At 51.1% G+C, this 26,682-nt stretch overlaps 1 protein-coding gene across 1 annotated transcript; it reads left to right on the top strand.

Moving 5' to 3' along the window:
• The first annotated feature begins 718 nt into the window (after window positions 1–718).
• BTBD2 (BTB domain containing 2) lies at window positions 719–25,933 on the top strand. Its single transcript, XM_059869634.1, has 9 exons — window positions 719–1,322; window positions 7,915–8,034; window positions 11,430–11,586; window positions 15,232–15,337; window positions 16,136–16,333; window positions 19,849–20,041; window positions 21,562–21,649; window positions 22,590–22,736; window positions 23,237–25,933. The coding sequence occupies exons 1-9, from the start codon at window positions 745–747 to the stop codon at window positions 23,396–23,398; spliced, it is 1,749 nt and encodes a 582-aa protein (XP_059725617.1). The 5' UTR covers window positions 719–744; the 3' UTR covers window positions 23,399–25,933.
• The last annotated feature ends 749 nt before the right edge of the window (window positions 25,934–26,682 follow it).

Here is a 26,682-nt window from a genome sequence, read left to right as displayed (position 1 = left end):
GATCGCTCCCTCATCCCCAAAACTGCCCCTCAAGGATTGCTCCTCTTGCTGCCCCCTCCATGTAGCTCCTCAGGGAAATGCTTCCTTTTTCTTAAAATTGTCCCTCAGGTTTGGCCTCTCATCATCTTCAGGGATTAGTCCCTCATGGATCATCCCTTTACTCCCCCTCAGGGATCGCTCCCTCATCCCCAAAACTGCCCCTCACAGACTGACTCTCACCACCTCAAGGGTCACCCCCTTTGTCCCCCAGACTACCCCTCAGGGATAGTCCCCATCCTTTTCAGGGATCAGTCCTTCAGAGATCATCCCTTTACCCTCCCTAAGGGATCGTCCCCTCATCCCCCAAACTGTCTCCAGGGATCGCCCATCAAAATTGCCTTTCTCATTCCTCCACACTGGTTCCTCAGGGTCTCATCCCCTCTTGCCCCAAAGTGCCCTTCAGGGATTGCTCCCCTCTGCTGCTCGTCAGAGAAACGCCCCCTTACACTCAAAGAGCCTCTCAGGGATCGCCCCTCAGGGATTGCCCCCTCATCTCCAAAAGTTCTCCTCAGGGATGGACCCTCATCCTCCTCAAGGATCGCCCCCTCAGGAATCATCCCCTTAGGTATCACCCCCTCATTCCCCCTCGCATCGCCCTCCATCCTCCCACTCCGTGCCGGCCCCGCCCGCCGCCCCACGCCCTCTCCCCGCCCCGCCGCCGCCTCCGCCGCTCCCCCGTGCCCGGCCGGCGGCGGCGCCCGCCCCATGCGCCGCTGCTGCCCGGCGCTCTGCATCCGCACCGCCATCGACACCACCGCCATCGACGCCACCGCCGACATCTCCGCGGCCCTCGCCCCCGTCCCCGTCCCGCCTGCCGCCGTGTCCCGCCCGCCGCTGCTGGTGCTGGTGCTGCTGCAGCGCCGCCCCGCGCCGCCCGCCCCCGCGGCCCCGCCGCACAAGATGGCGGCCGGAGGGAGCGGCGGCCCCGGCGGCCTCTCCTCCTCCTGCCCGCAGCCGCCGCCGCCCCCGCCGGGCAACGGGGCCGCGGCCGCTGCCTGCACCAACGGCGCGCCCGCCTCGCCGCCCGGCCTCACCTACAACCAGAGCGGCGCCGCCAACCCGCCGGCGGCCAGCGGTGGCGCGGGGGGCCCGGCGGCGGCGGGGGCAGCCGGCGGGGCGGGCGGTCCTGGCGGGGCGCTGCAGCGGGAGCCGGTGTACAACTGGCAGGCGACGAAGCCGACTGTACAGGAGCGGTTCGCGTTCCTCTTCAACAACGAGGTGCTCAGCGACGTGCACTTCCTGGTGGGGAAGGGCCGCGGCTCCCAGCGCATCCCGGCGCACAGGTGGGGCGGGGGGCGCGGGGATCCCGCGCGTGGGGATCAGGGAATACGGGAGGGATGAAGGGTGTGGGGGCACCCAGCCCCATGGCTCTGCGGGGTGGCCGCGGGCCCCGGGCCTCGGGAGGGTCGTTGGGGCCGGCCCGATGGGCCTGGGGTCGTCCCCTCACTCTCCCCACAGTGATAAAGGGAATTGCCCGTTTATTTGATAAAAGTGCCCCTCAGGCATCGCTCCTCCTCCTCCTGTCAGGGATCACCCTCCCAACCCCCAAACTGGCCTTCGAGGATGGCTCGTCTTTCCCCCCCCCCCCCGCCGCCCCCCGTTATTTCCTGAGGGAATTGGTCACATATTCCCTCGGAGCACTGCATCCTTATCCCCCTCACTTCCCATCAGAGATGGCTCTCCTCACCCCTCTATGCTGTTCCTCAGGGAATCGCTCCCTTATCCCCCCAAAACTGCTTCTCAATGATTGCTCACTTTGCTCCCTCGTGTTTCTCCTCAGGGAACTGTCCCCTTATCCCCCAAAACTGCCCCTGAGGGATTGCTCCTCAGGGAATGTCTCCTTATTCTCAGAACAGTTCCTCAGGGATGGCCCTTCATCCTCTTCAGGGATGATCCCTTTGCTCTCCATCGGGGATGGCCCCTCATCCCCAAACTGCCCCTCAGAGCTGGCCCTGGGAGCGCCGTGGGTTCTCCTGCAGCCTCGGGTGGTGATGTGCCGTCGAGTGGGGTTCTGGGGTGCAGGGTTTGGGCTGCTGCGCCTCCCCTGCGAGGAGAGAAAAGGGCGTCACATAACTGCACCCCACATTTCACCCCCTGCTCAGGGACACGTACTGAGCACAGGACCCCCACTGTGGTCAGTCAGTGCTGCCCCAGATCTCTCCCAGCCTTGGGTCAGTGTAATGCCTCTCCTCAGAGTCACCAGCTCAGGATGTGTCCAGGGTTTGGGTGAGAGTGTTTTTCCCAGAGGGATGGAGTGGGACAGGCGCAGCGTGGAAAACCCCACATCCCTGGGTCTCACTTGGAAGTAGCCCTTGGTTTGATGGGAAGCAGAGGAGGGGAGGAGTAGTCTCCCAGACTGCCTGATCCGTGCTGACAGGGATCACCAAAATCCGTGAGAGCCTTGGGGATGGAAATGAAGGATCAATGATTTGAGACCCCAAATTTCAGGTGGAACATATTAATTTTAAAATGACCTTTATTGAATCTTTTCTGAAGTCCTGTGTTTTGGGGGTTAATCCACTACCATGAAGAGCTGGGTTGAGAATGTGGGCCTGAATAACCCGAGGTGGTGGTTAATGCTTAGGGCTGAGCTGCCATTTAAGAATTTGCAGCTCTGAGGAGCTGGGAATCGCCTCCACCTGGATGATGCAGATCTGATGTGGCTGATTGACATTCAGCTGGTTCCTTGGGGGAGCTCCAGTGAAACCATGTGTGCCACCCTCTTCCTCCCAAGGAAGAGCTCATAGATGGAACCAACTTTAATTGGGTGAGGGAGGTTCCTTGGTGTTCCTGGAAGTGGTGCTTGGCAAAGGGAGCCTCACTCCAAACAGTTTCAAACTATTGCTTTTCTCCTAAGTGCTCATGTTACTGGAAGTTCCCTCTTCAGATTTCCCTCTTTTCTCTCATTTTTAGAACAAATCACACTTGTTCTAAGCTGGTTTTAGAGTTTAGGGTGTCAGCTTTGCTCTCTTATAATTTGAAGCTTAATTAGTATTTGGGTAAGCTTAGTCCTGTCCTGAGAACTAGGCTTGCTGGGTGGGGACAGGTGATGTTCAGCCCAGAAATAAATGGAAAATAAATGAAGCTTTGGAAAAAAAAAAAAAAAATTGTCCCTGAAGTGAGATGCTGCTTAATTGCTATGAAATTCATCTGGTGCTCTGGGTGGTAAAGATAGAATGGTGTGTGTCATGGTGTAACATCCCACCTAAGGATTTAAGGATTCTAGAGATTTTAGTAAAACTTGTCCATGTAATGTTACAGCTGGGATATCCTGGTGATTTATGAAGTACTGTGGTTATTTCAGAAATAAGAGACCCTAAAATAAAACCACCCAGACCCCTTCTGTGCTCAGTTCTCCCACAGCAGCTCAACAGCAGAAGTTACTTTGTGTTGGAATGGAGTTGCAAAGTAGACATGGGTTCAATTGGAGAGATGCTGTTTTGCCTCAGTGACCAGGGCAGGTGCTGGTGCTTTGTCAGATGTCTGAAATCATAAACTCACAGAATTATTAATGCTGGAAAACACCTTTAAGGTCATCAAATCCAATCATCAGCCCAGCACCACTATATTCACCACTAGACCATGTCCCCAAGTGCCACATCCATGTTTTTTGAACGCTCCAGGGATGGTAACTCCACCACCACTCTGAGCAGCCCATTCCAGTGCTTTACAGTTTTTTCTGTAAAGACATTTTCCCTAATATCCAATCTAAACCACCCCTGGCACAATAGTGCACAGCTCCCAGGTAAGTATTTCTGCAGTCTGGTTTAATTGTGTACATTTTTAGAGCAGGCCAGGTACCAAGCATGGCTGCAGGAGGAGCAGCTCCTAAATAGGGCTCTTGGACAGCTCTTTGTGGTGCGTTGAGGAGTGGTCTACAGCATCCTGCCTGTCATCCTCAATGTGACTTCATGGTGTGCTGGGAATGGCTTTGGCAGCAGACTGGGAAGCACAGATAATCCCAGAGATGCAGTCCTGTGTGAGGTGGAAATGATGGTGCAGGTGATTCCTGGTCTGTCTCCTGGATGGAGCTGAGGGAGTGTGGAGGGTTTGTAGGCTGAGGTAATGAAGTAGTGTGTGCCCTGTGAGCACAGGTGATGTTGTCCACAGGTGCTGGTGCCAGAAGAAGTTTCTGACAGAGCTGTAGGTTCAGGTGTGTTTCTGAGTGCACCTGGCAAATTCAGTTAATGGCCTTAATCTGAAAGGAGGGGAGATTTAGATTAGATATCTCAAAGGAATTCTTCCATTTTAGGGTGGCAAGGCCCTGGCACAGGGTGCCCAGAGCAGCTGTGGCTGCTCCTGGGTCCCTGGCAGTGTCCAAGGCCAGGCTGGACAGGGCTTGGAGCAGCCTGGGATAGTGAAGGTGTTCCTGCCCAAGGCAGGGGTGGCACTGGATGGGCTTTGAGGTCCCTTCCCACCCAAACCAGTCTGGGATTCTGTGGCTGAGCAGTTCGTATCAAGCCACAGAAAGAGACAAAAGAAACCTCACAGAGCAGCTAAGAGCAAACATTCATTTTGTGTGTGAAAGCCCAGTTTGTAGATAAAAGGTGTGAATGGGTTTGACTGAAGGGTCACCTGTCCAAGTATCTGCAGCCCTGAGAAGATAAGGTGTTTCCCACCTGGAGGAGACTCCAGACCCCCGTGGAAGTTCCTTGCCTACCTTGAAGCAGGCCTGGTCTCTGAGCCTTCAGCTCATTCCCTCTTGCTGCTGAATCAGCCATGAAGAAGATGGGATGGCCTTAATTTTTTTTTGATGTCAAGGCCAGGCTGAGCAGCTGCCTGGAAGCTTCTTGGCACCAGCATGGCCAAGGTCAACACATTGATTAGACCCAGCAGTAAGAGGGAAGGGTTTTTTGTCTTTTTCCAGATCTGCTTCATCGAGCACAGTATCAATGGGATTAGAAATGCCTAAACCTGCTCAGCCAGGAACTGCATGGGTCTCATAATTAAACTTGTTAATTGGCCAGAAAACAGGGCCCGAGAGAGAGCAGGGCAAGCGTGTGGGGATGCAGGCCTGTGTGTGCTCCAGCCTGGGAGATCTACAGCTTGGTGACAGCCTGAGTAAGATTCTGGCTGTTGTTTCCAGGAGTCTCTTCTGAGCCAATCCTGTCTTTTCTCGGGTGTGTATTCACTCACAGTTCCTGTGTCCCATGGCTCCTGCCCCCCTGCAGGACCGCTCCTGTTCCTTTCACCCAGGGTCTGCATCCTCTGCAGCCAGCACACCATTAGCAGCAGCAGCTTCTCATCACCTCTGGTGTCACCGAGCTCCAGCATGTCACGTGTTGCTGTGTTCCTGTGCCAGCTCTTCTGGAATAGATATTTTAAGGTTTCTCTGCAGTGGTGCAGATGGAGGAGGGAGCTGTTCAGCAGCAGTGGGGTAGTTGTGGGTTTTGAGTGGTTTCTTTTGTTACTGGTGTTACTGTAGTGCCTGGAAAGGGAGCAGTACTGGTGGGTGTGCAGATGAAACCAGGTGACAAGTGGTGCCAAGGTGATGAAGCAGTGAAAGTTGTGTCAGGAAACAAAATAGCAGAAGGAAAGACATTTTCTTGCAGGCCTTCCACAGCCTGTAGTCAGCTTCAGATCCTTTTGAAGACAAATTAACCTCAAGGAAGTTCCTGTGACTCTTCCTGCTGACGGTCAATTTACTTTGGCTCTTCCTGGTGCAGAGGGGATGAGGAGAAATCAGGTGTTGCTTTCTTAATTCTTTAGTTCTGTTTCTGCTTATTTCTTTGCCTCCTTTCAGTAGTCCACTCTGTTTTGGCCACAAAAATGTTTTAAAATAACCCTCTGTTGGATTTTCCCATCTGAAACAAATCCCATCTCTTCCTCCTGCAGACCTGCATGTTGGGGGAAGCTGGTGGATGGTGTAGGAGGAGTGGTGAGCATCCCTGCTTTTCCTGGAGTGTCTTTAGTGCAGCTTAAGAAAACACTGGAGAGAGAGAGACAGGGATTTTCTTATGTTAATTATGTTCTCTTAGTGTTTTAAAAGAACTTCAAATGTGGAGTCCTGGGTTTCTCTGGCACCTCCCGGGATCCTATTAGGGCTCAGCAGTTTACAAAATCTGACTGATTTGTTCCCGACTGAAATGGAAGCAAACATTTGAGAGTTTTTTTAAATGAATGCCCTTTTCAAATAGCTTCTGAAAGCTCTTGCTGATTGAGGACCTGTACTGTGCTGGCTGTGAGAATGAAAATTTGAGAGTGCAATTAATATATGTTAATTTTTAGTATCAGACAAAGCCGGCAATTGTTTTGCCACCATTGCTGCTTTTGGAGGAACAAGGATTTTTGTTTCATCTGGCAATTCTGGTATTGTGAGGAAGGTTTTTATTTTTCTTGACATTTTTCTTGAGAATGGTTTGACAGAAATATGCATGTGTGTACTTTTTTGTAACCACTGTGGTTTGTCCCGAGCACCCTGAGCCCATCAGGAACAATGAGCCAGCTCGTCAGCCAAACTCCGTCACAGCACATGAGCCTGGCACATCCATGGAGCTTCACTCCATTGTATCCCTGGGAAGCCTCCTCTGGATGGGAGGGGAGGTAAAAGCGAGAAAATGAAAACATTGTTTAAATGGAAATTTCCTACTTTTAAAAGGTCATTTCCTGTTAAATCTGACTGAAATTCCCCTGTAGTGCTGGACTTTCCTTGGGCTGGAGGTTTCTGCCCCATGCCTGCTGTCTTCTGTGGATTTCTGCCTGCAGTTCCTGCTGCTTCTCTGGAAGTGTGCATCAAACCACTGCAGCACGAACCTGGAATATTCCAGCTTTTTCCTTTTCCTAGTTGGTAGAGAAGTGGTTGTAGTCCTCTCCTGCAGCCTGGGCTGCTCTGCTTCCCTTCTGTCCTGAGTTGTGACCTTCAGTTTAACTTCAGGGAGCTGCATGGTGGCAGACACAGGAATCCTTCATGGCAAAAGCTCACCCCTTGTTCATTCTGAACAAGAAAGTTTTCAAAATGGCTTTCTAAGTCCTGAGGCAGGTACAGTAGTTTAAATATACACAGGCCCCTGAGTAGCCCAGGCCTGGGCCTCCTCCTCGAACAGGGGATGTCTGTTGAGGGGGAGGATCATCTTGTTTGCATGGGAGTGCTGGGACATAATTTTTGATCTCAAACCTGTTTTGTGCAAGTTCCTGCTTTCAGTGTCTTCAGAGCTGATAACATCCTTCTCTGTGCCAGTATTACCATGTAAGCTCCCAGCAGTGCTGAGGTTTGTGTGCATCTCACTGTGCTGGTTTGCTCTGAGGGAGGTTTGTTCTTCCCTCTGGGCTGAGCCCAGAGCAGGTTATCCATGGAAGTGCTCAGCAACGTGGGGAGGGCAGCTCCTGCACCAGGGCTTGGTGTCTGCAGCTGCTGGTGCAGTTTTGTGCTTTGGGAGCTCTGCCATCACCAAAGATGTGTGCCTGGGCCTGTGGGTAGTGTGCAGTGACAAGTTTTCCATAAGTGTTTCCAGTAGGTGACTGTGGGGAATTGCAGCAAAGGCTTGGGCTCTGTTTACTGGAAGAACTTGAACTCCTTAGCTCTGCTGTTTCTTTGCTTCTCAACCTTGGGATGATACATAGGCTCCTACAGGGACTTTGCAAAGCGTGTGTATTCTATTCCATAATGCCCAAAATCTGGCCTTTGGGGAACCGTTTCTGTGCTGTATGCCAGGACAGGGCTCAGAAGGAAGTTCCTTGCAGCTTTGGTGCTTTGCAGTTAAGGAGCAGCAAGCCTGACCCTCCCTGCTCTTGCAAAACACTTTTGCTTTAACTCCACAAACGATTTGCCTTCCCTGAGGGTGGCTTTGGGGATAAGCAACCAGCCTGGGATTTTTTTGGAATATAAATATGATTTAACATAAGGTTTTATTTGCATGTTTGTTTTTTCCACATTAGGTTCGTGCTGGCCGTGGGCAGCGCTGTCTTTGATGCAATGTTTAATGGTGGGATGGCCACAACCTCCACAGAGATTGAGCTGCCTGACGTGGAGCCTGCTGCCTTCCTAGCTCTGCTCAAGTAAGCTGCTTCTAAAGCACAGGATAACTGGGATGCACAGATTTAGTGTAGCAAAAAAATGTTTTTAATGAAAGCAGGGAAGTATAATGGAGATTGTTAATTTGCAAGATGAAATGCCTCTTTGATCTGTTCAACAGTATTTAAATGTTGGTGTTAAATCACGGTTTTCTTGAGTAAAAGTCTACTGCATTTAAAAAAATTATATAGATATAAAAATATGTAATACTGGCCATTGTGTTATAGCTTCTTATTCACTAATTGGTTTGGTTTCATCCTAATGCTCTTTGAGAGAAGAGGGGAAAAGTGATCTTTTGAAAGCTCTGTAAGTTACAAACACTTGGAGCTTGTTTAGGTCATGAGCAAGTTGTAACAGGTAAGCAGAGGTGTGTAATAAATCTCAGCCATTCCATGTGGTATCAGCCTTTGTGTGGGTTTTATCCCTCTTTTGGAGACCTGGTTTTGAATTTACATTTCCAGTGTGTGTTGCAAGTCTGTGTGCTGGAGGAGGAGGAGGAAGAGGGGGCTGTAACATCCTATTCACCAATTCCTTTAAGCTTGGCTGGTGCTGTACAACATCCAGCAGCAATTCTGAATGGATGCTGGAAAGTCATTGTCCTGTTTCTATAGGATTCCTTTAACCTACTTCCAGGGGTTTCCAGTCCTGTGCTCTTAACATGTTCCCTACTTGCTTCCTACTGGGAGCACTCACTATATATAGCTCTGGCACACTTTCTGCTTTACCTTCAGAAAGTGCTTTGGTTGTGCCTGCGCTGTCTTGGAATATTTTAAAATTCATCTGGGCTAGAATGAAAGGCCAGAAATAATTGGGAGCCCTGAGCCCCTTCCCCTTTGGCTGGCTTTAAAGCAGACACCAGCACGTGGGGAATCCCTTTAATTGGTGTGTGCCTATCAGCCATGTGGATCTCTCTGGAGTGCAGAGCTTGTAACTATCTTTAAATCTTTGTGAGGCCCAAATATCCAGTGAATTAGAGGCAAAAATCCTGATGTTTCCCTGCCAGTGCTGAGATTTCAGCACTTGATTAAACAGAGCAATTTCAGAAGACAACCCATCATCTCAAAAAACAAGGTGGTGAATGTAGGTGGATTTCAACAGAAATATTTACATTTTTTTGTGGAAGAAGTCATTGGTGGATTACCTCAGTGCTTCTGAGCTGTGCCCCTGGACATCTTGGGTGCTTAAATCTAGAATGAATTTTTAAATTGCTTTTAAAATGCTCAGAGCTTGTGCCAGAGGAAGTCTGGGTGCTGCTTTCCAGGACAGAGCTGACCAAGTATGTGGTATGAGTTCCTGGAGTAAAACCAGTCCTCCAAACACTGATCTGAATTGGCAGCTGCTCCTTACATATGTCTCTTCACTTGGTCCAAGCCATGATTGAATGCTGTAGGATCAGGAGCTTATCCAGGGACAAAGTGCCCATCCTGAATGTTCTGCAGAAGGTCCCATCTGGATGCTGGATTGTGATGGAGTTTGTGGGCTAGTGACCTTTAATAGGTCTGCTGTAATTGTGTAAGACATTATTTTTCGTTATGATTATTATTTTAACCCAAAGATGAGAACACGTCTGATTGTCTGGGTTTACAGTCTAAATGTTCTTTTAAATTGATAGTGGGTTTTTTCACAGTGTCATAGTTTTTTCACTCTTGTTGTCTCTCTTAGCACACACTGGACTGTGGTAAACAGAAATACTGACACAGTAATCGAAGTAAACAAATAATTGGTTTTAGAGCCAATGTGTTCTTTTAATCTTGGAATAGAAAGGATTGCTCAGTGCAAATGGGGCTGGGACAGGGTGTATGCAAAATACATTGATTAACCTGTGGCATTATGCTGCTATTGACAAATGCCCTGGAGCAGCACAAAGCCTGCTTTCAGCAGTGAGAGGGCTTCGCTGCCTGTGGATCACACTGTTGATGCTTCCCTGAATGGCATTCCTGGTCTTCTCTAGCTGGAGGAGCAGGAGCTCCTCTGCTGCAGATGGGAATGCTGCCTGGCATCCCCCTGGAAGAGCCCTGCTGCTGCATGAAGCTTCCAGGAATAGCAGCCACACAACCTGCTGCTGTGTCCCCTTCAGAGAAATACAGAGCAAAACATTGCTGGAGTTTCCAAAATATCCCGTGGAATAGGAATGCCAAGCACAGTTAGCACAGTATTGCATCTCTGTGCTTTGTGTCCTTGAGCTCCTGACTGGCAAATGCTCCACTGGTTAAAGGAGATACAGTAACAAAACCTCTGCATGAGCTGTTCAGCCTGGAGAAGAAAAGGCTCTGGGAAGAGCCTAGAGCCCCTTGTAGGGCCTGAAGGGGCTCCAGGAGAGCTGGAGAGGGACTGGGGACAAGGGATGGAGGGACAGGACCCAGGGAATGGCTCCCACTGCCAGAGGGCAGGGCTGGATGGGATCTTGGGCAGGAATTGTTCCCTGGCAGGGTGGGCAGGCCCTGGCCCAGGGTGCCCAGAGCAGCTGTGGCTGCCCCTGGATCCCTGGCAGTGCCCAAGGCCAAGTTGGGCAGCCTTTGGGAGGTGTGGAAGGTGTCTGTGCCCATGGCAGGTGTCTGTGCCACAGTCTTTAAGGTCCCTTCCAAGCCAAACCGTTCTGGAATTCTGTGATAAGGACTAACAACAGTACATCACTAATTTTATTGAGCTCAGCCTCAGTTCCTGCTGTCTCTGGTCAGTGAGTTCAGGTGTTAGGGGGCTCAGTCAGGTTTCTTTTGTTTTCAGATCATGAATGTGCTTCCTTGTTTTGGCCTAGCAGTGAAGGCTGGTGCTTTGCTGCAGCATGGCAGTCCTTGTTTTTCACTGCAGTTAACTCTTGCTTTATGCTGAAGTTACACCGTGAGCTGTACTTAAACATTTGTGTCATGAAATGGAACAGTTCAATCTGTGAAGAGATGAGAAAGGGAAGTGTGGGTAAAGCACCTTGTGTGTAGTGGATGGATATGTCTGAGTGCTTCTCAGCACTTCTGAATTAGTAGTGTAAAATGGAGTTTCTCTTCTGAGGGAGGCAGGCAAGATTGAATCTTTGTCCTTGTTCATTCTAATTGAAGCAAAACTATTAATTTTAAGGGATACCCTTGGCCAGAGACTGTTTTAGCCTGGTATAAGTGGTAGACTCAGAGCTCACTGGTGGTGGTGAGATGCAAGGCAGTTTGAGCTGCTTCAGTGGAAATCCCAGCTGTTAAAAGTTATACTGTAAAATGTCTGCTAAAAAAAAAAAACGGAGTCAGTGGAAAGGATGTGAAAACCCTTCTACCTCTCCAATAGAGGAAATGGACCAGGATGACAGGCAGAGGCACAAGCGTGTTTTCTATGAATTGAAGGGGGTTTACCCTGTTATCTTAATTCACCACAGCAATGTTTGTTTGCATGTTTTCAGATTTCTTTACTCAGACGAAGTTCAGATCGGACCAGAGACTGTTATGACAACACTTTACACAGCTAAGAAATATGCAGTTCCAGCCCTTGAAGCTCATTGTGTGGAGTTTCTTAAAAAAAACCTCAGAGCAGACAATGCATTCATGCTATTAACTCAGGTGAGTTTGTGATCATCTGCCTTCAGCAAGGTCCAGCACAGTCAGAAAATGGGAATTTTCTGGGTGTTCCAGAGGTGATCATCCAAAGTAGAGCAGCTCTGGGTCGTTTTGAATTCTTCCTCACAGGAGTCCAGCACTGCTGAGCAGGTTCTTACAAAGAACAATATACAGCAAAGGTTGCTGCTGTTTCAGATCTTTCTGTTTCACTGTGGCAGGTGGTTCCTTCCAGAGTGTGAGCTGGGGATGGAGTTAACAGGGTGGAAAGATTTCATCTGCCAAGAAGAAAAGTGGAATGAGAGGATTTCCGTGTGTTACAGAATCAGGACTGGTAATGCTGAGCTTTCTCTCAGTGCTGTGTCTGGCTGCTCAGCCATTCCTTGAAGGACTTTTGTGCAATACTTTCCTGAAGTGGGGGTGAAAGAAAACATTTTCATGAGTGCTTTGGTTTATTTTCCTGGGAGAGGAACAAGGTGCTCTCTTCCTCAGCCTGTTCCAGCTCCACCTCCTGCACTGAAGGCTCACAGACCCAGAGTGTCAGAGCAGCTGTTCCTTGGCCCTGGGTCTGATCCAATCTCTGGGGCTGGGCTCCTCCACCTTCCACTTGCCCTTGAAGCAGCAAAGTAGGAGATAGAGTTTACAACTTCTGCTTAGTTTGGAAAAGATCAGACTTAGTGTCCAGGTTGATTAAATGAGCATCACTCATCCCCATTTCCCAGCCCTGTCTTCTCTCTCTGGTCCTGTCACTCCCTCTCAGACAGCTGATGCCGTATTGGTGACATCCACATTGCTGTCATCTGTGTGGTGGAGTCTGGCACTGCCAGGGACACCCTGTTCTGGGTGCTGTAGGAATAAGAAACACACAGGCTTTTTGTGTGACTTTCTTTCCTTCAGGGAATGGGCAGACTGGAGTGGCTCTAGAGGGATATTTCTGATCAGCCAGCTCAGGAAAGCTGCTGTGATGTCTGATGTTAAATAGAGCTTGCAGAGGAGTTTCCCAGCTGCAGTGAGTTGGGAACCAGCACACCAAGGTGGCCTGGCTCTGAGGGATTGCCTGTCTCACCCAGCATTCCTGTCTGCTGGATCTTTCCCCCTCATCAGGAGTACAGGTGTCTCTCAGGCTCTGGCTGTAGGTACCATGGGGTGGCAGTGGCTACACCAGTGGTTGTGCAGATATTGAAGCAGTGCTGGCCTGAAGCAGTCACTGCTGGGCTCTTTGCTCAGGATTAGGCTGGGATTTTTTTTTTTTTTTTTAGTTTAAATATTTGGATCAGTTCTCAAAGTAGTTCCATGTCACACTGCTGTTTGTATACACTTGTCACTGCTTAGGCTCAGCTACTGCTGCAACACTCCATGCCTTCTTCACACATCCTCTTAACGTGACCCTTTTCACATGCCATGAACAGATGAGGCAGCCCCTGAGACAGGGGGGATCCACACTGCACTTCCCAGAGGCAGATTCAGGACTTGAAGGCTCTTGATTGGGCGGTGGCAGCTAAATCTGTGCTCCCATCTGATGCATGGTGGGACAATTGCAGCTCCTCAGCTGCAGCTTTCCTGTTCTTTGGGTTCAGCAGTTGCAATCTAAAAGATCAGGAGCTATTGGCCAGGAGCTAGGAACAGATCTTTCCCACAGACTGAAGTTTTGGGGAGGAATCTTAGGCTAGCCGTTACCTCATGATGGGGTAGAGGTGTTGGCTTTTGGTGGTATTCCTTATGCAGAGATTTTTTTGTGGCTCCCTGTGTCTCTGCACTTGAGTTTGTGGCTTTGGCAAAGTAATATTTAGGTTTATGGTGACTTCCTTACCAGTCACAAAGGTCCTTCTTTGGCAAAGGAGGAAGGTATCCGTGTGTTTCAGGTGCCAAAACCAAATTACTGCCTGCCACTCTATCACTGGCACAGGGGCAGGTGAAATGCCAGATGGGGAAAGGCTTTCCTGATGCCTTTTGTTTGTGGCTGTTCATTCTGTATGATCATCAGTGATGATTCCCACCTAGTTTTATGTTCACTATTTCTCTGTATCAAGTCTGAGATGTTTGAGGCACGTCTTGCTTGAGAAATGTGCCTGATCTTGATGACTGGCTGCACCTCACTGAAAGGATCTCTTCTCACAGCCCTCTCGTTTCTGGTCCTGCAGTGTGAAAACCTACGTGTTTTCTGCTTTCACTGCATCAAACCAACACCCTCTTCAGTAAATTACAGACCTGACATATATCTTGTACAATACCCAACAGTCTTAAGATCATGGACCTGAGATCCCAGGCGGAGCCCCAAACTTCCTTTTGTGTGAATCTGCCCAATCTGCTGGTCCAGCAGCTGTGTCACTGTCTCAAGCAACTGCTGATCAGTGGCAGACACAGCAGAGGCAAACAACTTTCCTAATTGATTGTGCCTCGTAGTGAGCTGTGATCCTCTTTCATGCCAGACATATGTCCAAGTGTCACTTTGATCAGCAAGGAAATAAAGCTTGCCTGGAGCTGCTGTGGGGGAGAGCTCTGTGAGTGTAACTGAAGTCCTCACGTGTCCAAAGAGCCACTACAGTAGTAAAGTCTGACTCAGTCACAGCTCTTGATGCCAAGAGTGTAAAGGCACTGGCAGCCCTCCAGCCCCTGGGGCAGGTGACAACTGCTGAAGTTTCCCTGGGCCCTGAGAAATTGTTTTCAGCTTCCTGCACTTGAGGTCTCAGCACAAAGATTGGCCTTGCTGAGCTCTGCGTGCCACAAGCAGGGGTGAAGCAGAAGATGCTGGAAGGCTCCTCCTGAGTGATGGAATTCCCACCACAAAACATGAGTTTTAAGCCTTACCTGTGGCAGCGAGTTTAAGTCTGGTGTACTCTTGTTAGGTGTGAAGTCAAGGCAGTTCTTTCCTAAACAACAAAATCAAAGCACTGAAGTAAGAGGTCATTTAGTGTTTTTTGTGTGTTCCATCCATTTCTGCTTATGCTGGGGCACAGGGCTGCTAACACATGGCAGTCCAGGGTGATCTGAAGTAGCAGCAAGACTTCACTTACAAGACTTCACTTAAGTTGGGCAGAGAAATTCTGAGCAGCTCTCCAGGCTGTGTAAGGCTTTTCTTGGAATAGTAACCTATTTTGGGACAAATTCTTTAAGGTAACTGGATTAGAGTAGCTGTTTCTGTGCAAAACATGGAAATGCACTAAGCAGGCTGTGTACCCTATAGGGCTCCCCAGGACAGACAGGCACTGCTGCTACAGCTTTTTCTTGCTAATGCACAAGATCAGTGTGGCTGTTCTTACAGAATAAGCTGCCTCTGCATTATTCCTAGAGCAAGAAGGCCTGGAGTCACTGGGCAAAGCTTTCTTGTAAATAGAAAAATGAAGTAAAAATTGCCTGTGCTCAGCTGACAGGGTCAGTGTGGTGCTGGAGAGCACGATTGGTGCCTGCACCCAGGCTGCGTTAAAACAAAGACATGCCTGAAGACATGCACAGCTGAACCAGGGCTGCTGCCAAACACAGAATTTTCTAGTGTTTGCCTTGTCATGCTTAACTGCTTGTGAAAGGCCCAGTGGATTCCTGGTGCAGTGAGGCATGGTATTGCTAATGAAGATGGGCTGTGGGAGGGGAAGGGGGGTTCTTAGAGTAAACTTTAAAATACCTTTTCTGTTAATGATGCTCTTTCCTGCCTAGGCCCGGCTGTTTGATGAGCCCCAGCTGGCCAGCCTGTGCCTGGAGAACATAGACAAGAACACCTCAGATGCCCTCAATGCAGAGGGGTTTACAGACATTGACCTGGGTAAGCTCTTTTCCACCCCTCCCTCTCTCTCCCTGCTTTCATAACCAGCTTGTCTCCAAAGTTGTTACAGGTTAATAATGCTTGGCACTTGTGGCTTGGCTGTTCTGGAGCAATCAGTTGAATAGTCTCTGGCACAAAGTGACTGGAGACAGGGAATTTGCCAAAGAGTTTGCTGCCTTGCCTGCAGAAATACCCTGGAATATGCTTACTTTGGTGCAACTTGAGTTTTCTGGGCATGACACAAAGCCTGCTTCCTGTGTTGATGTTGGCAGGTTTTGGGTGGGTGTAAACTTGCCTTTTTTTGTAGTTGGCTTTCTTCCCCAAGTCTTTGTCAGGTTTTGGAGTTAAAAAGGTGTTGTGTTTTTGGAAGCAAGGACTGGCTATTTTAATTACCGTCTGCAGTTTCCAAACTTGCTGGGCACAGTTAATGAACATTAAAATTCAGGCTTTAACCTTCTTCTAATGAGATGGGCAGTGGAGGTAAGGCACGGGTCACCTTCTGGCTTTCATGCTGCTTGTTTCATCCAAATTTGACGTCAAGCAAGTTGCAATTCATCCTCCTGCACTTGCATTAACATGCCAATTAAATGGGCTCTGTTTGCTGCTCCAGTGAGTTCCTCGCTGATGGAATATTCAGATAAATCTTCCTCAGAGGCTGCAGGCAGCACTTTTGGGAGATGCTGTCTGTTCAGCCGCTTCCTCTTTTACCGTGGCTGAGCATGGGGTACTCCTGGCGAGGTGCAAGGGGCTGATCTGCGGTTCAGAGGCTGAAGCTGTGCCTGTTGTCCTGCCCTGCAGACACCCTGGTGGCAGTGCTGGAGAGGGACACGCTGGGGATCCGGGAGGTTCGCCTGTTCAATGCCGTGGTGCGCTGGTCGGAGGCCGAGTGTCAGCGGCAGCAGCTCCAGGTGATTCCAGAGAACAAGCGGAAGGTTCTGGGCAAAGCTCTCTCCCTTATCCGCTTCCCACTGATGACTATTGAGGAGTTTGCAGCAGGTAACTCAACAAAGGTGTTTCTGGCAATCCTGGTCTTTGCTTTCCCTCAGCTACAGAGAGTCAAGTCACACAAAAGAGGGTTTTCTCTGTGTATGCTGTAGTGATTTAAATGTGAGATTTCCCCCACATTCCTCCCCATTTTCCCTCATTCTCCCCCTAAAAGGCTGGAAAGAGACATATCATAAGGGCATGGAGTGACAGCACGAGGGGGAATGGCCTCCTGAAGGAGGGCAGGGTTAGATTGGATATCAGAAGGAAATTCTGTAGTATAAGGATGTGAGACCCTGGCGCAGCGTGCCCAGAGCAGCTGTGGCTGCCCAGTCCATGGAAGTGTCCGTGGCCAGGCTGGACAGGGCTTGGAGTGCACTGGGATAGTGGAAGATGTCCCTGCCTATGGCAGGGGGTGGCACTGGATGAGCTTTAAGGTGCCTTCCAACACTCATCTGTGATTCTGAATACAACATCTGCTGTCTGAACGCTGTTTGCATCCATGGCCATTCACTCATTTTAAAGCCTGTGGTGCTCCCCTGGGAAGAGCAGGGGGCTCACAGCTGTGTTTGCTCTCACAGCATGGTTGGATGCTTACTGTCCCATTCAGCTGAGAGCAAAGAGCCAAACTGGGGTTCACCTGCTCCCCTTCCCAGCCATACCGAGTGTTTAAACTACATAAAGCTGATGGAGTTGCAAATTATTTGTGTTGATCGTAGCCTGTTCCCAAAGAGAAATGGGGGTGTCTCTCCCCATCCTCTGCCTGTGGTGGTGTTGGCCCTGTCTTGCCAGTGCTGTTCAGAGCAGAACCCCATATCTGAAAAACTTTGAAAATGTTCTTTGAGCTGCAGGCTGGGTGTTGTTTAGTCTGTGTCTCAAAGTATTTTTCAAGTTTACATTAAGATCTTCATCCACAGAGATGTCTAACTTATTTCACAGCTTGGACTATAGATTGCCTTGTTTTCTTTTCATTGCTTGTTGTCTTTCACTTCATCCTCTGGGGATTCCCTGGGGATTGGAAGCTGGCAATTGGCTTAAATAGTTTTCATGCTAAAAAGACACAGTGAAGCCATTTTCCAGACTGTAACTTGTTTCAGGTTGCAGTGCTGTGTACACAGGAGCAAACAGGGGCACTGGCCCCTTCCTTTGCAGGTCACTTCTCAGGGCAGCGCTGGCATCAGCTGCTCGGTCCTTCATGTTCCTGTTCCCACGTGAGGAGGGCTGTTAGTAAGGAGAAAATCTGAGCTTCAGACTTGGTCCCCACTCTCTACTTGGCCTGTCACAGCTGTGATGTGGCCTTAGGGAATGTGGATTTCTTCAGAAGGAGCTCGCTTAGGAAGCAGGGATCTTTGCATCTTTCTGCAGATCTCATTTCTTTCAATCCTTCCTTGCTACCTTGTATTCATTCTCTCACTGGAAGGAAAGTGTTGATTTTGGCATGTTTGAATTGAAGGCTTTGAGCTGGGAGTGCCAGTGCCTCTCCTCATGTTGTCTGTCACAAACTGCCTGTCCTACTTGGACCTTTGTGCTTTAAGAGAAATTTTTAAGTTTTCTCTATCCACTTTAACCTAAAAGATGAACAAAACCCCCAAACCTGGGGGACTGCAATGATTAGCTGTTCCTTAAACAAGGAATTAACTTGGAATTCCTTCAGCTTTGTCCTTCCTCTGAGTTTCTGAGTGACTGATTTCTGTGGTGATCACAGCAGAGACAGAGGAGGGAAACCTTTCCCCTCCAGACCCCTCTCTCCCAAAAGCCAAGAAAAGAGGGAATTTCACAGCAGTGGTTTCACCAGTTTATTGTATAATCTGGTATCAAACACGGGGTTTTGCATGAAGATGTTTTAACTGGCAAATGTGTCCCTCCCTCCCCTTAGAGCAGGTAATTTGAAACATTGCAGAAGTGAGTTGCAACAACACAGGATAAGTTCAGACACATCAACGAGGCTGATTTTTTGCTGAACAAAGTATTCAGAAGCTCATTTACCTTTGAGGAGTCTTTCTTGAGTCTCTCCCCATTGCATCATTGGACCAGTTATGTCTGGGTAATATCATGCTGAATTTAACCAGCTACAAGTAGTTTTGGACCTACAAGGAGCTGGGCATTTGCTCCCCATGTTAAAGAGCATTTAACTGCTGTTGTTTCCCCAGTACTCAGTGGTCCTGTTTCTGTTCAAAGCCTTGTGCAAGCAGCTGTAGAGAAGTTTTTGAGTGTTAGGCTAACAGACTAATTTTATCCAGTTTCACTTTTGAAAGTATTTCAAGTAGTTTGCAAAGATTGAGTTTAGCATCACTGAGTTGGTTGCCCAGAGCAGCTGTGGCTGCCCCTGGATCCCTGGAAGTGTCCAAGGCCAGGTTGGACAGGGCTTGGAGCAACCTGGGACAGTGGACGGTGTCCCTGCCATGGCACGGGGTGGCACTGGATGAGTTTTAAGGTCCCTTCCAACTCAAACCAGTCTGTGATTCTGTGATCACTCTGGAAAAAATGTCTTGTTAGTGGGGAAAAGATGAGAACATGCTCCAGCTCTTGCTAAAATCATTAGCATTTTTCCCAAGGTTCTACCATAAAGGTATTCAAATGCAAGATGTGGATTAAATGCCTGAAGGAATGAGCTGAACCACCTTTGTCTTGAGTAAAAATACTCTTAGACTTTTTGAGTTGATGGTAACTGCATGACAGTCCCTCTCCCTCCTCCTCACGGTCCTCCATTGTGTCTGAATGACCGGTTTGGATGTTTGGAAATCCCTGTCTCTTACTGATGTTGTCATTTCCACAAGGAGTGGGGCAAGGATCAGCTGCATGCTTTTGGGTGTTTTTGGGCTCCACAGAGCTGGGCAGTAAATCACAGTTCCATGTTCCATGAAGGCTCTGCAGCCCATGACTGCCCTGTGGCTAAAGGGCAGCACCTTTGTCTGGGATTTAATATCCTGATGCACCACTGGGATCCCATCTGTGATGGGGGTTTAGTCTGCTCCCAGCTGCAGGTCAGGCTTGTTTCCCCATGAACATCCCAGAGGGATTCATTCTGCTTATGCAGTTCTGAGGCCCTCAAGATCAGAAGGATCCAAAGCTGTTGGAGAGTGCCCAAAGGAGGGACACGGAGCTGGGGAAGGGGCTGAGGAGCAGCTGAGGGCACTTGGCTCCTTCAGCTGGAGCACAGGAGACTGAGGGGAGGCTCCTGGGGGGCTGCAGCTCCTCCCAGGGGAGGCACAGGGCCAGGGGCTGAGCTCTGGGACAGGGACAGGAGGCCAGGAAGGGCTGGAGCTGGGCCAGGGCTTGGCATGGAGCTCAGGGCAAGGTTCTTCCCCCCGAGGGTGCTGGGCACTGCCCAGGCTCCCCAGGGAATGGTCCCAAGGCTGCCAGAGCTCCAGGAGCTCTCAGGGCTGCTCAGGGTGGGGTTGTTGGGGTGGCTGTGCAGGGACAGGGGCTGGGCTGATCATCCCTGAGGGTCCCTCCTGACACGGGACATTGCAGGACTCTGTGGTTCCCTAAGGCTGACGGCACTGCCCCTTCCCTCTCCTCTGCAGGGCCTGCCCAGTCGGGGATCCTGACGGACCGGGAGGTGGTGAGCCTGTTCCTGCACTTCACGGTGAACCCGAAGCCGCGGGTGGAGTTCATCGACCGGCCCCGGTGCTGCCTGCGGGGCAAGGAGTGCAGCATCAGCCGCTTCCAGCAGGTGGAGAGCCGCTGGGGGTACAGTGGGACGAGTGACAGGATCAGGTCAGCTCTCGCGCCCATTCCCACCCCTGGACTCGTGTCCCTGAGCTTTCCACTGCTCTAGCTCTAAAAACTCAAGGTTCTGTGCTAGACCCCAACTTTCCACCGGGTGACCCCAAAGGGAAGGTGTTCTGCTGGGCAGAATCATCCCCTGATGCACTGACCTGCATGTTGCTGCCACTTTGCATCTCTGTTGGCAAAGGTTTCCAGCACAGGCCTCTCTGGAAAGGGAGGGAAATAACTCCCCAAAGGCTTCCTGCAGCTTAGGGGCACATAAATGAGTTGTCACCAGTTGTCCCCCTGTCATGCTTTGTGGGGGACAGTTAACCAGTGCTCCATCAGGTTGGTTCCCTGCTCCAGGTGTCAGTGTGGCTTGTTGAAGCCCCTTAACCTCTCCTGTTGGAGAGAGGTGTTGGGGTCAAGTTCTGCTGACCCCCAGTTTGTTCAGACCTGAGCTTGTGGACAACCAGCAGAGCCCAGTTATGGTTGCAGAGACTGGCAGATGTGGCTGGAAGATGGTGCTTTGCAAGGCTTGTGTTCCCAAGGCTGAAAATGAGAGCAAGACAGGAGGGAATCAGGAAGCCTTGGGGTTCTTTCCTGCTTTGTCTTCATCTTGGGTGGAAGGGGACTCGCAGCGATGAAACTCTTCACAACTTTTCAGATGGTTCTGTTGCACTGGAGCTGTTGGTGAGATCCTCTGGTCCATTCCCCCTGGTAGTGGGAACTGCTGCCAGCTCCAAACACTTCCTGCTCCCACCTCTAACACTTACAGACATTTTGGAGTTTAGGTTTGACTTGAGGTTCAGCCTCTGCAGCATCAGGGTCAGTTCCAACACTGAATATTCCGTGCTGGCTGAAGAGCTGAGGCTTCCAGCCTTCTGGAAACACTACAGGGCTGAAAGAGTTGGTGCACAGATGAAGGAATGCTGTTGGCAGCTTGGCAGACACTGAGGCTTCTGCTGCCTGAGAAGGTGGAGCTGTAGTGGGGCAAAAACCCTTCCCCTTTTTCCTTGGGCAGCAGGGCTTCCTGCACTCAGGAGTGACTGAATCCTTATGTCTGCTCTTGATAAATTTGGAATGCAGCAAATACCCAGCAGCAGGTGAGCAGTTCCCCAGGGCTCAGCAGTGAAATACCCAGTGGTGTTGCTGGGCAGAGCACTGTGAGGAGGGCCCTGCTCCACACCCCCAGGCTGCCCTGCCTGGGCCTGGCTGGCATTTGGGGGTGCTGATGTTTTGCCACAACTTGGAAACACTTCCTGAACCTGGACCCTGAAATTTGGGATGGGATTATGCAGCTTTGTGTTTCACACAAGCCCAGTGGACCAGTCAGAGGTGTGAGGGTGCAGCTGATTGTTTCTGTGCAGGGTTTCACCTCTTAGTAAGGGCTAAATTAAAGTCTGTGTAGGTTTGATTAAATCAGAGATGTAAAATCAGCACAAGTGGAGATATTTGTGTATCAGCTTTGTACTGGAGCAGTACAGGAGTGGCAGGTTTGGACTGACTTTCCTGCTCTGTTCCTGCAGGTTCTCAGTAAACAAAAGGATATTTGTAGTTGGGTTTGGATTATACGGATCCATACACGGGCCAACGGATTACCAAGTAAATATACAGGTAATTCTCTCTGCTACCTTAAAAATCCTGGCTGTTTGAGGGGCTGACAAACACATTTTAGTGACTCTGTGACAAAACCTGAGGTTCAGAGGGACTGTGTGTGTCCCTGGGCAGGGGGACTGGCAGATGTAGCAGGGGCCAGATGGGGCACTGGGGATCAGAAGGATTATTGCTCTTGATTTTATTGCACATGTCACTGCAGCATCTCCCCAGGTCTGCTCCCAGCTTTGGGGCAGTTGGGAGGCAGTTTGGGAAGCAGCTGTGCATGATTTCTCACCCCGAGCAGCGTGGGAGAGGCTCAGTTGTCTCAAGGCTGTCATGGTCTTGTCCAAAGAGCAGGTGGAGCCCATGGATGCTCTGTGCCTGTTCTGGGTGCCTGTGTGCCACCCCAGGGTGGGTCACTGCAGAAGGACTGTCCCCAGGAGAGTCACTCCAGCACACAGGGCAGGTGTGATGAGCACAGGCTGTCAGCATTTCTTCCTTGATTGTCAGGGCTCATCCTGCTGCCCTGAGCTCTGGGGGAGAAGGGTCTAAGCACAGTGTGGGCTTGCAGTGCTCTGCCAGCCTGGGGGTGAGGAGGGGCTGTCTGGGACCTGAGCCCACAGCTCTGTGCTGAGCTCAGAGGTGCTCAGAGCAGCTGTGGCTGCCTCAGCCCTGAAAGTTCAAGTCTAGGATGTGGATCAAGGCAACCTGGGATAGTGGGTGGCATCCCTGCCCCTGGCAGGAGGGTTGGAGATGGATGATCCTTGGGGTCCATCCCAACCCAAACGTGGGATTCTGTGGTTCTGTGATCATTGATGGGTGGCACGAGTAATGGACAGTGCAGTCATCACAGGGCTGGTCAATCTGGGAGTGCCTGGGGCTCAGCCTAACTCAGGGACGCTCACATGGGCAGTGTCCAGATGAAAGCTGACCTTGTCATGGATGATCTGTGTTGCAGATCATCCACACAGACAGCAACACGGTCCTGGGGCAGAACGACACCGGCTTCAGCTGTGACGGCTCGTCCAACACCTTCCGGGTCATGTTCAAGGAGCCTGTTGAGATTTTACCCAACGTCAACTACACAGCCTGTGCTACTCTAAAGGTACCACCCGGGGTGGGATGAGCTGCAGGCAGATGAGGGCACCTGCTGTAGGCTGTTGGTGCAACCTGGGTCTTGCTCTGTGTCCTTCAAGGCCAGTGGTGCAATCTCCAAGGCCTCTGTGTGCCCTGCTGCTGCCATGAGCTCATTCACCCCCAGCATTCAGAGGGGTGGTTGGTTTTTGACTTGTCTCACAGCACTGAACAGGTGTTTCACTGGGGAGGGGATGGGGTGATTTTTTTGGTGTGGACAGCTGAGCTGTCAGTCCTGCAGGTGTGTAATCCAGAGCCTGCTGCCATGGCCTCAAAAAGTTCATATTTAGCAGTTGAGACCTTGTTAAATTAGTGTTAAATTCTGATAGAGATGGGATTGAGCTCACAATACCTGAGGTGCAAATCCAGGAGGAAAAGGGAGGAACTCACATCCCCACAGCCCCAAACCCACCAGAGAGCCTGGGCAGCAGCAGGGTCCTGACCTGTTCTTGTCTTCCGTGACCCCTGCAGGGTCCAGATTCCCACTATGGAACCAAAGGACTGCGCAAAGTGATCCATGAATCACCAACAACGGGAGCCAAAACCTGCTTTACGTTCTGTTACGCGGCTGGGAACAACAACGGCACCTCCGTGGAGGATGGACAAATCCCAGAGATCATCTTCTACACATAGTGCTGCTGCCCAGCCCGCCCTGGACTCAACTCTTCCCTGTCGCCTCCCAAACTGAATCTCTGGCTGAGTTTGACCACACCAATTGGAGCCACACTAGCCAAAGGTCACAGTGAAATCATTTCAAAGCTCATGTTCTGCCTTGTGCTAGTGCTGCTGCTGCTCTCAGGTGCCAGGCCAGCTGGTGTCCCAGTGCAGGCCAGCTGGTGTCCCAGTGCAGTCCAGCTGGTGTCCCAGTACCATTTGTAGGTTGTCTGTGGCTTGTTGTTTTTCACCTCCTGATTAACCCTCTCTAACAACGTGCGTTTTTTGGACTGTAATGAATGTAGATGCTTTTCCACCAGTCAGAAACAAGGCAATGAGTGGCTCTGGTTGTGGTTTCACTTGCCATGAGGAGATGGTCCTGCAGACAGACTCGGTCAGGGCTGGGTGGCCTCTCCTCTGCTCCAGCTCAGCAGTCCAGGCCAGACTGCAGGGCTTGGCCAGCCTGTGTCCAGCACATTCCCTTCCTCCCAGCAGCCTGGGCACACAGAGCCACCTTCAAAAGTTATGGGAAGTGACTTTTTCCTGAGGCTTTGCTGTTCCAGCACTACACAGGCTTGGAGATCTCAAAGCTGAGCTCCTCTGGAGGGACTGAGGCATTTTCCTGCTCTTCCCACCAATCTGTGACAATCTTCACCTCGGGCAGTTGGTGGCAGCGAGGTGACCTCCCTGCAGAGTGGTAAGGGGCAGCAGCCTGGCCAGGCAGCTCCTCCTGCATTCTGAGTCCCCGTGGTGCTGCTTCCACACCCCTGGCAAGTCCCAAGTGCTGGTGATGCTCAGCTCACCCCTGGCAGCCCCAGCTCTGTTGTCACTGGTTGTTGTCCTTTGCAGAGTGCCAGGGTTTGTCAGTTGAAGCAGAAGGGCACCTGCCCCACCTGTCCCAGGGCACTCCTGCAGTTTCCATGCACGTTTCCATGTGTTCCCTTCTGTTCCTGTGCATTGCTGCCTCACCCCTGCTGCCCTGATGGAAGCAGGAGGAGAGGCTGGATGTGCACCTGCCTGTTACCTATAATGCAGCAGATGGACAAGGATTTACCAAATGGTTCAGGAAAAGGTGGAATATTCTCTGTGCTGGTGTGTGTTTGCACCCTGCCTGTCGGCCAGGCACAGGAGGGGGATCACAAACATCACCTGCTGAGCTGTGGAGCGCAGTGACCTTGAAGATACCCCTTGTTCAGGGCCAGCTGCTTTTCCCCGTGGCTGTCACAGAGAGGGTGGCTGGTCCTGGGCTGCCTGACCAGCCCCACCATCACTGCCCACAAGTGAAGACCACGAGACTCTTCCTCCCCTCCTCTGCAGAGGAAGCTGGAATTAAGCTCAGTCTGTCAGAAAGACCAGAGCCACCGGAGTCTGCGTGGGACTGGCTGGGGTGGTGCTGCCTCAGGGCCCCTTCTCCAACCTCCTGCTCCAGCACATGGAGCCACTGCCACTCTCTGGGCAGCTGCTGCCACTGGATTTCACTGCTGGAAGTGGAAACCTGGCTGTCCTTGGCTGAAGCACGGCTTCTCCTCCTCCTCCTGCTGCCCCAGCTGGGATCCTGGGGCTGTGCTGGCTGGAGTCTCCTCCTCAGCCCTGCAGTAGCAGCCTGGGAATGCCCTGCATCTCCTCACCAGTAGCTGGTAGAGATGCCCAGAGTGTGTTCTGTGCTCCAGGGAGATGGTGTGAGCTGTGTATTGTCAGCCTGCTTCCAGGTGGGATGGTTCTAATATGGCCAGTACTAAAAAAATAGAAAAAAAATCCCAGCCTGGGTCCATGACCTGGTGACTGAGCCCGACTGCAATGCAAACAGTGCTGTGGGATGGATTCACAGCCCAGGCTCTGTGTCCATCGGGCTGTGACTGTGCCTGTTCCTGTCACCACCCTCTCCCATGGGTGGTGGGAATGTCACTGCTGGCAGCCAGGGCCCATGCTGGAGCTGCACCTTCCCAGGGGCTCTGATCTGGGTTCTGCACCTTGGAGTGTCAGGTACAGATGGAAAGAGTGGAATAATTAGAATTTGAAAGAAGCAGAGCTGTGCACTTGGCTCTGGGAGGAGCAGGGCTGGGGCAGGCCCTGCCCAGCTGCAGGGGGAGCCTCCCTGGCTGTTCCCTGGAAGTTCTGTTCTCATGATTATTTTGTTACAGATTCTCATCCCAAATCCCACCTTCCTGCCCTCCCTGCATGGGGCAGGTCTGGCAGCTTGTCCTGTCACGGAGGGAGAGGAGTCAAACTCTGAACTACACCTGAGCAACTTCTGTTCTTATGGCTTTTCTGCAGTTTGATGCAATTCTGGCTTTTGTAGATAGATGAATGTAATTCCTTGTTGGACATGCCTGTTCCCAGAAGTATGAGCCATTCTGTTGTACCACGTCACCTTCCAGCAGAGCGGGCCCGGCCCGGCTCCTGTGCAATTTGATGAATGTATCCGATGCTCTCGTCCCGTGTTCACACTCTGCTTTTTGGCCAGCTTTGTGATTTGTAAATAGGAAAACAATAAAGACATCGAGGTTGTCTTTATGAAGTTTCTTTGTGATGGGAGGAGAATGATGGCCGCTGCCATGGTGGAGGGGAGATCTGAGCCAAGCAGGCTCCTGGCCCATCTTCCCCAGCTGAGGGTGTGGGGTCCTCAGCTTCCCATCCATGGGGTGTGGGATGAGCCAGATCCTCAGGACTCCTGAAGCCTGGCAATCACTGCTGGGGTGTCCAGACCCTCAGGGTATGAGGAGGTGGTAGGAGGGCAGCAGGATGGCACAGAGTGGGCACACTCTGCTCTGGGTGATGTCATTTTATGACTGAATTTCTTAAACCTGAATTGGAGGTTTTTGACAATTAAATGCACTAAAAGCTGCCTCAGCCTTTGCAGGCCCAGGCTTTGGGGGGAAGGCAGATCCTTTGGCCAGTGGTTCCCAGCATGGAGAGGCTTTGGGGGCTGCTGGAGCAGGGATGAGGGCTGGGCTCTGCTTCTGTGCCCAGCACAGCTCCCACGGTCACTCAGCTCCTCGGGGCCACCAGGGCCCTGCCCGGGGAGCAGTGGGGCCATGGTGAACGTGAGCCCCTGGGCCAGGGGCAGCTTCCCAGGGCTCCAGGCTGTGCTGGAGCTCGGCCTCGGGGCCCTGCAGTGCCCGGAGCAGGGGGAGCCCAGCCCAGCCCAGCTCCCTGCTGGAGCACTGGGCTCAACTGGGAATTATCCTCCTGCACCATCACCTTCCTCACTTGGGGCTTTGCAGGAGCATCTGCCGGGATCCTGGGAGGGCTGCCCAGAGCCA

This window comes from Haemorhous mexicanus, chromosome 29 (genome assembly GCF_027477595.1).
Source record: "Haemorhous mexicanus isolate bHaeMex1 chromosome 29, bHaeMex1.pri, whole genome shotgun sequence".
Taxonomy (NCBI): domain Eukaryota; kingdom Metazoa; phylum Chordata; class Aves; order Passeriformes; family Fringillidae; genus Haemorhous; species Haemorhous mexicanus.
Note: the sequence above shows the minus strand (reverse complement) of the source record. Positions and strands in the feature narration are given on the sequence as shown.

Excerpts from the sequence above, each read along its gene's own strand:
- BTBD2 (XM_059869634.1), top strand. The coding sequence starts at position 745 with ATGCGCCGCTGCTGCCCGGCGCTCTGCATCCGCACCGCCATCGACACC. Across the intron at positions 20,042-21,561 it reads GGGACGAGTGACAGGATCAG|GTTCTCAGTAAACAAAAGGA; the intron begins GTCAGCTCTCGC and ends CTGTTCCTGCAG. Across the intron at positions 21,650-22,589 it reads ATTACCAAGTAAATATACAG|ATCATCCACACAGACAGCAA; the intron begins GTAATTCTCTCT and ends TCTGTGTTGCAG.